Genomic DNA, 12446 nt, shown 5'->3' with positions numbered 1-12446 from the left:
AGCTTCAATGCCACTGTAGATTTTAGTAGCCTCAGCAATCAGTTTATTCAGTTGGCAACTTTCACCATTTCACTTGAAGGAAGCCGTTCATGGTTTCCTATGGCAAACGTAAATTGCCCTATCTACTCCTGTGTTTTGGGGCTATTTACTACTGAGTAAAAGAATGGTTACCTGAACACCAGCACAGCGATGCGCTGACAGTCGATCTGATAACCAAGATGGCTACCACGTGACCTGACAGGTGCTCAGCATATACAGCTGGGGATGCTGGGTAAGGCGATGGTGTGTATCTGGGGTGAGATGGAGCAGGATTGCACATTTCATCACACTACTCAGAGAGGAGACTGAAACGTGACAAATAATTTCTGGAATTTTCCATTTTAATGTTTTCATTATGCAACTGTAGGTAAGAGGGTACACCATATATGACAGCTTCAGGGTGGTGGTGGTTCTGTGCCTAGGGTCAAGTCCTGGCTCTTCAGAATCCAGATTCCTGCTAATGGTTCAAATACTCAGGTCTCTGCCACTCACCCGGGAAACCCGAATGCAATTTCCGGCTCTTTGGCCTGGCCCAGGCCTGGCTACTGTGACCATTTGGGGACCCAATTGACAGATGGAAGATCTCCCCGTCACTCTGCTAATTCTATACTTGAAATAATAAATATGTATTTGTATTAAAGAGCTTCTGCCAGTGCAATGGTTATGTAGATTAGGAGACTCCTGGTGCTGCCTACTCTGCCATCTTCCCAGAATCCCCTCCCATGGCTGTTTTAATTTTGATGTTGTATTTTAACAAGTGGAATTGAAACACAATTACCACAGAACACTTGTCAAGTAGGTGGGTATGTTCAGAGCCAATGGAATGGAAACAATAGAGAAAAGTAAAGTAGAAGTGAGAAAAATCAAATACATCTTAACAGGAAAATCAAAGCATTAAAATGGACATACCTTGAATTCCCAGTAATAAACCAAATGAGAATTAAAACTTCTATCACCGGGGCCGGTACTGTGGCGTAGCGGGGGAAGCCGCCGCCTGCAGTGCCAGCATCACATATGGGCACAGGTTTGAGTTCTGGCTATTCCACTTCCGATCCAGCTCTGCTATGGCCTGGGAAAGTAGAAGATAGCCCACGTGCTTGGAGACCTGGAAGAAACTTCTGGCTCCTGGCTTCAGATCAGCGCAGCTCCGCCCGTTGCGGCCAACTGGCGAATGAACCAGCAGATGGAAGACCTCTCTCTCTCCGCCTCTCCTTCCCTCTCTGTGTAACTCTTCCAAATAAATAAATCTCATACGTAAAACAAAACCTCCTATCACCATCAGGAAAGAATGGCTTTTGCTCTCAAATTTGGATGTCATGCATTTCTCGTATTTGGACTTTTCCAGTAGTAATTGACTTTCTAACACCTGAAATAAGTTATAAACTATTTGTGACTTATTTGGTTCTTTAAGGAAAACTATTGGGATGCACTGTATGAAACTGCCATTTTATATGTCAAAACTGCTTAAATACTGACAATTTCATATGGCTCCACTAATGGTCTGGCCAAAGAACTCTGACATCTGGTGCTACTTGTCTGTTACGGGGAAACAGGAAATGCCAGCTAATTTGTTCAGCACTCACAGATGCTCTTTCAGTCTTTACCTAACCTGTTTTTATACCAGTGTGTCTTTCCAAGGTACAGATATTTAGGGTGACATTACATCTAACTCCACCAAATTAAAAATAACATGACCAGTGTATCCAAAGTGTATTTACAGGAAGGGCTATTGCTTTTCTGTGTTCCACTGACAGTACTAGAGTGTATGTGATGGTCTTAAGTTGGGCAGAGGTTTGAGGGAGGTGGAAAGTCAAGTCTTCATAGCCTGAGTCTGAAAGAAATCAGGCTAGGATTATAGGAACTGAGTCAAGGACAGACCTTCAATTAAAGTTCAGGTTAGTTAAGTCATCACCCCATCTGACATACTGAGAGCCTATTTCTACTGCCAGCAGGCAAGGACCACACTGAGGGACACACACACTCTTGCAGGTCTGCTTCAGGATGCAACATTTAGTTTTTAGCTCAACAATGTGAATCAATTTAGGTTGGCTTCTTCCAGGTCCAGCAGCCTCAGCTTCTGTTGACAGAGGTTAACATCCAGGGAAGAGCTAAGGTCCCCTGCCGAGCATAAGCCGAGTCCCGAGACAGAGCAAGTCACACACAGAGAGCAGCGTTTCTCGAGGTCCCTTCTCTGCTGTGGAGGGCTGTGCTGTACGCTGCGGTCTCTAGCTGTGCCCCTTGCCTGGACACTAGCAGAACCCTCTCCCAGCTGTGACAACCAAAAATGTCTCCGCACACTGACAACTGTCTCCTGCCTCTTGAGAAAGAAATTTAATCACAGGCTGACAGCCTTGGTTTTGCTGTTTCCCTATTACCCAGTATCTCACTGAGTTCTGACACTGATGAGTGGTCGCTCAGAGTAAATGAGCCCTTATTTCCTACTTGAGAAAGATCATAAATGTTAGGAGAAAAAGCAGAAATTTAAGATGAAGATTAGTCTGACTAAAAAAAATGACACTGGAACTATACTGTTACACTATGCTTAGGGTTCACAGCAGGGCTGTATGATCTACGGAGGTTTTCTGATGAGGCCAGCTGGATTCTTTGGCACACTGTCACTGCTTCTAATCCAATATTGTGCTGGAGACCTAGACACATGCAGTTAAGACAAGAAAAAAAGATAAGTTACAGAAGCTGGAAAGGAAGAGACAGCTAACAAATGATTCCAGGAGAATTGAAGGGCAAGTTCAACAAGGTTACTGGCTGTCCGGATCAACACAGAAATCAGCAGCATTCCTACACGCAGGTAATAATCAATGAGGCAAAGTCACATACAAGGAGCATATTCACAGTAAAAGAAATCCATTCACCTAGGTATAAGCTAGCAGAGAGATGTGTGGGATCACCGAGAGACAACTCTACGATGTCACTGAAGGACCTCAAAATCCTGGAACAGATGGACAGACATTTCATGTTGGCCCATCAATCAGCTTTCCAAAAGCTGTTAAATCTTAACCTAGAAACCCAAAGACCTTCAATAAAAGCCACAGCAGTGTTTTCACTGGACACGAAAAGCTGACCCTAGATTCTCAGGGAAGATGAGAGAGTCAAGACCAGTCAGAGCAGTTCTGAGGCACACGCAGTTACCTCACACGGTAATGAAGACACTATGGTGTTGGCTGGGTGACAGGCAACCAAGCAAACAGTACAGGAGACCCAGAAACCGACCACACAGAAATGGAAGACGGATGTACGACAAAAGGGGCACTGTGCTATGTCAAGACAGGCGGACCCCATGGGAAAACTGTCTCTCGTTTGATTCCTGTAAAGGGACAGTGAGAATTTTCGAAGGCCACTACAGAGGTGAGAACGCTTGAAAACTATGATGGTTAAACTGTGTGTTCAGTCCTGGCAGGAGGACCCCCAAACCATTCTACGAGGTGAAGCTCAGTGGCATTTTTACACCTACAGGGAGACGCAACACAGGTGGGTGTGGACTTCTTCCAGGTTGAAGCTCCACAGACTGAAGACGGATTCTGTTTTCAGACGTGGTAAAATGAAAAAATGTCCTCCTTTTAGAACCTATGCAATAGACTTTCAGCAAAGAGGACCCTCTTTGGGGGCTGCTCACATCATATCACATATTCAAGGTCGGGAGAAACAGCTGGAAACGTCACAGCCTTGCACACCAGCGGACTTGGCCCCTTGGTCCACAGGGCAGGACACGTCCTTGTTCTGAGCTGCAGGAGAGCAACCACAGTTTACTCAGATGGAGCTTTCCCTGTGCTGCCAGTTCTGGGTGACGACTTTTGAAAGAGGAAAGAAGAAATTTAAAGTTTACTCGCACTTCAAAAGTTAATGATAAACATGTGGATATGGTAACAAAACATTCTTGCACAATCTATAATTTTAAGTCATTTATTTCAATAGAAATATTTCAGAAAACTGTACTTAAGTTCATTTTAAGTTAGCTTATGCAAACACACTGAAGATCGCACACTCACAATTGCATATTAAAAAGAAACAGAAAGTGCGGGAGAAACCAAGCTGCACGTCGCTCAAGGAGGTCATAGTGCAATCACAGAGCGCCCCAAGTTCGCTGGGTACAGATTAAAATGGCTTGTGTGTCCCTGTGTATTACTCTCATTGGGTACTTATCCCTACAGGAGTTGGATTTCCTTCAGACCATGCTGCGAACCAGTTCCCCACCCCTTCCCATAAAAATACCCTTCATCAGGCCATAAAACTATGAATTTGTCCGTAGCAAGGCATTGACGCTCTTGACGGGTGGGTGACATATTGTCAGCTATTTGATCTTATCTACTAAGTCAAGAGTTACTGGACTGTATTTGTGAGTAGTCCTAGAGGTGATATTCTCAGGGAAAATTTATTGTTACCTGGTATCTAACATCTAGTTATTTATAGTCCTCTTTTTCTATCAAGGAAAGAAAGTTCAATCCCAAAGCATTCTATGTATTGTTTTACTCCTGCCATCACTTTGCAGTCCAAATGGCTGGAATCAAATTTAAATCCTGCTAACAGCCCTCAAGGACCAGCTGACCGTTTTCAGTTGGCTCTACAGACTGGGTCCACTTGAGCACTGTGAGGCACAGTAGTAGCCTGTTTAAAAACGTGAAACCAGCATCTTAACCTAGGTCTTCCAACAGTAATCTCGGAGAAGCAAGGTATTCCCAAATGTTGCTTTCACAAGCTTAGCCTCTTACCTTCCTTTACTTCATACACTGGAGTTGTTTTCACTCATTAGCATAACATTTTCAGAGAAACAACAATGAACAGGATAACTGATTGCTTGTTCATTGTCTTAAACGGAAGAATGAACTGCAAAACACCTCACTGTGGTCAAAGGGGCTCTTCCGTACAAGACTTCTGTAGCTTTAATAAAATCCTAATAAATCTTTCTGGCTGTATGCATTTCTTACTCATTTAGGGATTTTCCAAAAGGCCTTATCATTAGGTCGATGCTCAAAACAAACAAAAACACACACAACAAAATAAAAAACAGCCTCAGCTGCACGAACGCTCTTTAGAGTTGTTAGGGGCTGAGTTGAGCGTGGGTTTATTTTGAATCTCCTACCAAGAAAGGGGAGACGCAGGGAGGGAGCTTGTTTAAAAAGACCAAAGTCAAGAAGGCCTGCACCAATCCCCTACAGGCATTTGCACACTTTCTGACACACGCTGTGAGAAAACACGAAGCTGGGGGAGACGGATAGCACACACTCCCGAAATAAGAGGAGCAAGAGGGCAAGTGATTCTTGTAATACTCGATGCCCTATACTTGGTCTTCAAATTGATAAGGCACTGACCAAATCTTCCCCACCTGACAACTTGGGACACAAACATAATGAAATTGCTCTCAAATAAGCTTCATGAGTTTGCTTCCACAGCTTCCTTATTCACTGTAACTCTCCAAAGCCACAAGCCATTTTTAAGGGGGCAAAACCAAAAGGTACTTATTTTGAAAAGGTTCATGTGGAAAGCAATTCGTCATCAGTGCGCTCAAACTTTTTTTTTTTTTTTTGCATCTTAAACAAAAAAGAATACCACTCTGGCTGTAAAATCATAAATTTACTATGTTTGAAAGAGAGAATGCAAAAGAGATGGAAAATAGAAGCAGAGCCTGAAGTCCCTAGAGAAGTCAGATGGCCTCCTCGCTTGTTCTCCATCTCACACAACAGCAGTACCACTGCTACTGGCTCACAGCTGAGTCACCTCCGTTTCCAAAAAGGGATCCAATTATTTTGGTAACCTCTGAGGCTGAGGGTTTCTATCACGAAATATTATCTTCCGTTAAGCAACACTGTTATCCCCTTGTTTGCAGAAGATAATTTAAAAGCTGGGTATAAAGGAATGTGCCTCAAACAAAACAAAACAAAACAAAACAAAAACAAAAAAACAAAAAACAAAACAACCAAAAAAAATCCGAACCCAGAAGCAGAGCAACAGTGGTTATATCCATTAAAAAGCAATGGGTTAAATCTGCTAATATTATTTATTTCCAACTAATATAATGCCTTAACAGTTTTTTTTCCAGTAGTAAATGTATATACTTTACATATTTAACCTTAGAAAGGAAAAAAAAAAGGCCATACTCAAATCCTTTGGCCAGTGAAATTCTAATTAATCATCCTAAGAGATCAACAGGCTGCTTTTACAGGGCCCGTTTCAACCGGCACTGACACTCTCACAGTGTCAACATCTTTTCCATTCTTCTTTGCCTGCTCTCACATTAGTGCTTCTTGGGCTCCTTTATAAATCTTACAGGAGAAAAAAAAATGCCACTTATAAAACTTTGAAGCTATAAACACCCTGATTCTTGATTCTTGATACAACAGAAAGACCCACTACCAACACAGTCAGTCCATACAGGTGGTACAATAAATAAATGGTATTTTCCACACAGAAAAACAAATTGCCATCGAAGCACATGCCTACGGAAGAAAAAAAAAATACCAAAACCTCAAAATTTTGGATCCCTTTTTGCAATGTTTAAAAAAGTAGTATTTACATAGGGAAGAAAATGAATAGGAAGGTGTGATCAGTTCTTAAATTCATACAGTTCAGAAGTTACGCTGAAAATAATTCTTTGAGAGCTAAGCAGGGCCTGAACACAAAGAAGGCATGAAACCAAACACGGTGCTCTGAAGGGCATTCTACGGGTGGTGGTGGAGCTAGGTTTAAGGAACCGATATGTTACTTCCACATGAAAACCAAGCCTCCACGTTCAAAAACACTGTTAAAGGAGATTCGCCTCAAATTGTTTGTTGGCTAATTTTATATATTACTACACAGGCCATATAGCATGCCAACTGTTATATGCTTATCACAAATCAGCTTAAGTTTAATCTACAATTAAATTTCTTGGTTTGGGAAGAAACACGAGTTTGATGTTGACAGTAATTTTGAGCTTTTGAGTCATGAATTTACAATTAAGGGTAGTAGGTTTAATAAGAAGATTCATCTTCTGATGAGTAAACTAAATATTCTTTTTTGCTTGAATTATTGTCAGATATAATTTACTGAATTACAGATCAAAAACTCACCCATACTATTTTAGGTCATTTCTCTTAGTGGTTTCTATTTGCCTAAAGGATAAAACAATCTTAAAAAGCACTAACCAATCTTTTGAATGGAGAAAAAGCAATGATGACTTCTACGGCACTGCTAAGAGCTTCAGTGAGTCACAGGCCACAGCTCTGCCTGGAGACTGCTCACCACACGTGAACACTACTGTTACTCTAGTCAAGTAGCCATGAATGGTTAGAGCTGAAAACATCAAACACATCTTCCATCTGAGCTTTCTCTCTTTGGCAAAACTGTGAGATGTCACGCTCTACTTCCAGTGGCATACCTCTGCAGATACACTACACCTAAAACATACCTACTTTAGCTTATTTACGACAAACAAAAAAATCCACAGGGTCTCATTCACAATGTTTTTTTTTTTTTTTTAAAAAGTACATATACTGTTAAAATGCTATTTCCAAACAGAAATAAACAAATCAAAGAATTTTTTTTAAAATGCAAAACAAAAGTAAAAATGTGCAAGTCTACACAGAGTAATACTGCTGGCTATGCAGATGGTACCTTTCTATGGACCCAACATGGGTTAAGCTCAGAACATTAACTGAAAAACCATTCTGCACAAGGAACATTTTGCCCTTTCCAGCCTATATCACCAAAACCCAGAAGTAATGGTATTTCTAACTATTGTATGAGAAACAAATTTGAATTCTTAACCTCTCTTTTCCAAGTAGAAAACTAAATTTAAAAACTTAATACTAAGAAAAAGCTCTTCTACTTTCCTTTGAATTTTTTTCAGCTAAGTATTGTATAGACAATATTTTCTATTTGAGTTTCATGGACTCAAGGGCAAAATACTTATGATCAAAAACAGCATGAAATTCTCTAAGAATACAAATATGGGAAATTTTATGTGAGGTCCAAAGTAAAAGAAGTCTATTAGCAGTTACCAGTCAAAAAGTATTTCTGACTCTGGTCACAGCTAAAATTTATAATGTGCCCAGAGTTTATAACGTTCAACACATTGTCTTGGTTCAAGCGCCATCTTTTGTCAAAATTCGAAGGTATCTCACCTTCACGCCTTTTGATTTGGTAACCCAACATTTAACTTAGAAATACATTTCCGCATGAAGAGCCCTCACAAAACAACTAGGCAAATGACTGACAAAATGTGGTTTCACGCCAGGGACCTATTATGGTAGGGTTTCCTAAAAATTTGGTGTGTTTATGGTAAGCCATATAAAGAGGAAAATTCTAATACTTAAAATTCCCAGGATCTCAACTTTTATTCCTCTTAAAATTATTTCTATGTCTTATGATAAAATACACACATTACGTATGTATGTGGAATCTTTTAAACAAATATGATCTTGAATCTCATACTGAACCAAAACACAGATGAGTAATAAAAAAATAACTCTGGCATTATGCACATGAAACACTGTAAAAGAAAATACCCTGACAAAATGTCAATATGTAGCCTTAACACCAAAAGCAACTTGTGAAAGGGAGAAGGGCTAACGCAGTTAACTTGAAATAAAGAGTCTGAGGTTGGGGTTACAGTCCTTCCCCATGTTCTGCGCTCCAGCGATGGGCTGGCTCACTTTAGCCCCAGTTAGGAACGGCCTACTTTTAAACCCCCTGGCATGTGAACAGCTCAGCCTTTGCACTTCGGCAAGAAGCAATGTTCCCTATACAGTACTGAATTCTGGAAGTTTAGTGTTCAACAAAATAAACTCCCCTCCTCCCCACCCCCGCCCCAACCCCAACGACTCACATTATGAGCGTGTCTAACTCCTATGTTCTCTTGGGAGAGAACAGGTGAGGCTGCCAATCGCCAGAGGCGGGCTGCTGGTGTCACCACCCCTACTGAATTCTCTCTTCACCACAGTTCAAAACCAGCTCCTGATGTGATCCATAAGAAATAGGTTTCCGTTTTAAGTGTATCTAAAAAAAGGTGATCCCCCCCCTCCAAAATTAGTACAAAGTTAAAATAAATGCAAATTCGCTACGATCTACTCAAGCACAGCACCGCCAGAGATCCACACACACTATTTGGTGTTGCATGTTGGTTTTCCTTTCATTCTTTAAGGCAGTGGTTTCCACAGGTCAGTTCAGATAAGAAGCATGGTTCATGGCAGTTTGTTCTGTGACTCCAGTTTGTTTTCTGGGAATATCTCACTTCATTCCCTGAAATTAGTGCTTTTTTGGTTCAGAACTCCACAGGCTGGGCTGAGCCCCGAGCTCTCCCTGGCACAGGATGGTATACAGCTGGCGCTCACTCATCAGGTCCCGGCTCTCACGGAGGAGCACAGGGCACCTCTCTTCTTTCTCAGCTTCTACTCAAAAGTCATCAAGTTTGTAGGAACCTAGAAAAGAGAAGCATTATATTATGCAAACCATGTGTAAAAGTTTTCACACTATTTATCTTTCCTTATTAGGCAAACCCAAGTCTTTCTGACCCAAGTATCTTTTAAAAGGACTTTTGACAGGCATTCCAATAAATTTATGAATAATGAATATGTTAGGCATATTATATTCATTATAAGAAGGAAAAGTCATTGGGATGAGTTAACACTCTCTAGTAAGCTGATTTCTGATGAAAGGAAGGTAGAATACCATCTCTGGTTTAACAGAGGGGGCTCGGTAGATGTTTCCTAAATAAATGAAAGACGAATGAGTATGACTGTACTAGGGTAGATTCCAGACAAACTTGCTATTTATTTTCTCATTTTATTTATTACAAGGAATTCCTACATGCACATAAAAACCAGCTCAGATAATTTTATAAGTGTTATTAATATTTGCACAAAAGCGTAAGATTCATTAACAGATGAATTATGATCTGACATACCTCTGAAAAATCAATGTTCTATAATTGTTTAGCACTTACAGGTTGGATCATATTGATTTCTCTCTGAAACATACTAAAAACATGAATATATTTTTTAAAATATTTAATTTATTCAAGAATTAGTCACAGAGAGAGGGAGAGACAGAGAGAAAAGGGCCTCTATCTGCTGGTTCACTTCCCAGGAGGCCAAACGGCCAGAGCTGGGATGATCCAAAGTCAGGAGCCAGGAGCGTCTTCCAGTCCCCCATGCAGGTGCAGGGGCCCAAGGATTTGGGCCATCTTCCACTCTTTTCCCATGCCGTAGCAGAGAGCTGGGTGGGAAGAGAAGCAGCTGGGACTCCAACCAGTGCCCACATGGGATGCGGGCGCTACAAGGAGATGCTTAGCCCATTACACCACGGCATGGGCCCCAAAAAACATGAATATCTTCTATCTGTCAACTTCTGAATGAAAAATTTCTGTTGGACAATATAATCCTAAGTGAATTATAAACCAAATACAATACAAATGCTCGTGTGCTTAAAGTACAAATCCTCTGGTCTGGTTATAAAAAAAACCCCCATATTTAAATACAGTAAACATTTAAGTTGCCTGAATGTGGATTAAGCTAGTTTGCATTTGAGTCAGATTCTTCTATTAAAATTTTCCAATTTCACAGGTTCTACTTATAAATCTGCTATGACTCTGATTATTTCAAGTACAGAAACAAAGAAAAAACAGGATTACACACATGGTTAAACTGATACTGCAGGGAGGTCCCCCGACACAGTAAAAAAAGAAAAAATGAGCCTCTGCTGTTGTGCTTACACTGTCTGCTCTAACTGGGGAATATGAACTTATTTTATTTATTTATTTGACAGGTAGAGTTATAGACAGTGAGAGAGAGAGAGACCGAGAGAAAGGTCTTCCTTCCATTGGTTCACCTCCCAAATGGTTGCCATGGCCAGCGCTGTGCCGATCTGAAGCCAGGAGCCGGGTGCCTCCTCCTGGTCTCCCACCTGGGTGCAGGGGCCCAAGCACCTGGGCCATCCTCCACCACCCTCCCGGGCCACAGCAGAGAGCTGGACTGGAAGAGGAGCAACTGGGACCAGAACCGGCACCCTTATGGGATATTGGCGCCACAGGCGGAGGATTAACCAAGTGAGCCACGGTGCCGGCCTGAACCTTATTTTTTTTTTTAAATAAATAAAACTTAATACCTTAAGTTGCATTTTAAAAAAAGCATGGGAAGCAAATCTTGAAAGTCTCAGACTTAGGCCGGCACCGTGGCTCAACAGGCTAATCCTCTGCCTAGTGGCGCCGGCACACCGGGTTCTAGCCCTGGTCAGGGCGCCGGATTCTGTCCCGGTTGCCCCTCTTCCAGGCCAGCTCTCTGCTGTGGCCCAGGAAGGCAGTGGAGGATGGCCCAGGTGCTTGGGCCCTGCACGCCATGGGAGACTAGGAGAAGCACCTGGCTCCTGCCTTTGGATCAGCGCAGTGTGCCGGCCGCGGCAGCCATTGGAGGGTGAACCAACGGCAAAGGAAGACCTTTCTCTCTGTCTCTCTCTTTCTCTCACTGTCCACTCTGCCTGTCAAAAAAAAAAAAAAGTCTCAGACTTAGGCAAAAGAAGGTCTGTTCCTAGGGCCAGTGCTGTGGCATAGCGGGAAAAGCTGCCGCTGTCAGCGCCAGCCCAGTTTGAGTCCCAGCTGCTTCCCTTCAGATCCAGCTCTCTGCTGTGGCCTGGGAAAGCAGAAGATGGCCTAGGTCTTTGGGCCCCTGTGCCCATGTGGGAGACCCGAAAGAATCTCCTGGCTCCTGGCTCCTGGCTTCGGATTGCTGCAGCTCCGGCCATTGTAGACATCTGGGGAGTGAACCAGCGGATGGAAGGCCTTTCTCTTTTCCCCCTGCCTGTGTCTCTGCCTCTAAGTCTGCCTTTCAAATAAATAAATAAATAAATCTTTAAAGAAAAAAGAAGGTCTGTTCCTTTCATTCTGCTCTAGACACTACCTTGACATGGCAAGAGGTAATTCTTCTCCTGGGTATTCATGTCCTTTACAGAGATGACTAAAAGTGGTACCAAATCTGCAATCACATACATGTGTAATAACAATCAGGAGAGAACAAAGCTCACCTGAACAATATTTTAAAAGAATGGACTTAACAATATGAACCTAGTGGGTCTCAGGTCAACCATTTTTTACTATATAAGCCTATTTAATATCTGTGAATCTTGGTTTCTTCATTTACAAAAACAAAGATAATAACTTAAATCTTGATATCAGAGGGTAAAAAATGACTCTATTTAGTTTTGTAAAGTACAGAGTGCTAACAACACATTAAAATTAGCTACCGACAACACCTGTATACCTTGGTATCACCACTGCCCTATGTCACTGATGAATTACTTTCGGAATCCAGGTCTAATCGAGTCTAGGAGAAACTTCCGTGATGGCAGTTTTAACGTTTACGTTATGTCTGCTCTATCAGTTTGTGGTCCGACTCTAACCCTGCAACAGGGTGTGGGGAAGACAA

At 41.9% G+C, this 12446-nt stretch overlaps 1 protein-coding gene across 14 annotated transcripts in view; it reads right to left on the bottom strand.

Annotated features, from left to right (window-relative positions):
* Positions 1–3943: 3943 nt before the first annotated feature.
* The window catches only part of RALGPS2 (Ral GEF with PH domain and SH3 binding motif 2), a 189397-nt gene continuing 180894 nt past the window's right edge, over positions 3944–12446 (bottom strand). For all 14 annotated transcript variants that reach the window (XM_051858235.2, XM_070077183.1, XM_070077192.1 and 11 more), the window contains one exon: positions 3944–9449. In XM_051858235.2, the coding sequence (XP_051714195.2) occupies positions 9420–9449 (30 nt within the window). In that variant the 3' untranslated portion in view covers positions 3944–9419. The remainder of the gene's footprint in view (positions 9450–12446) is intronic.

This window comes from Oryctolagus cuniculus, chromosome 7, assembly GCF_964237555.1.
Source record: "Oryctolagus cuniculus chromosome 7, mOryCun1.1, whole genome shotgun sequence".
Lineage (NCBI taxonomy): Eukaryota > Metazoa > Chordata > Mammalia > Lagomorpha > Leporidae > Oryctolagus > Oryctolagus cuniculus.
Note: the sequence above shows the minus strand (reverse complement) of the source record. Positions and strands in the feature narration are given on the sequence as shown.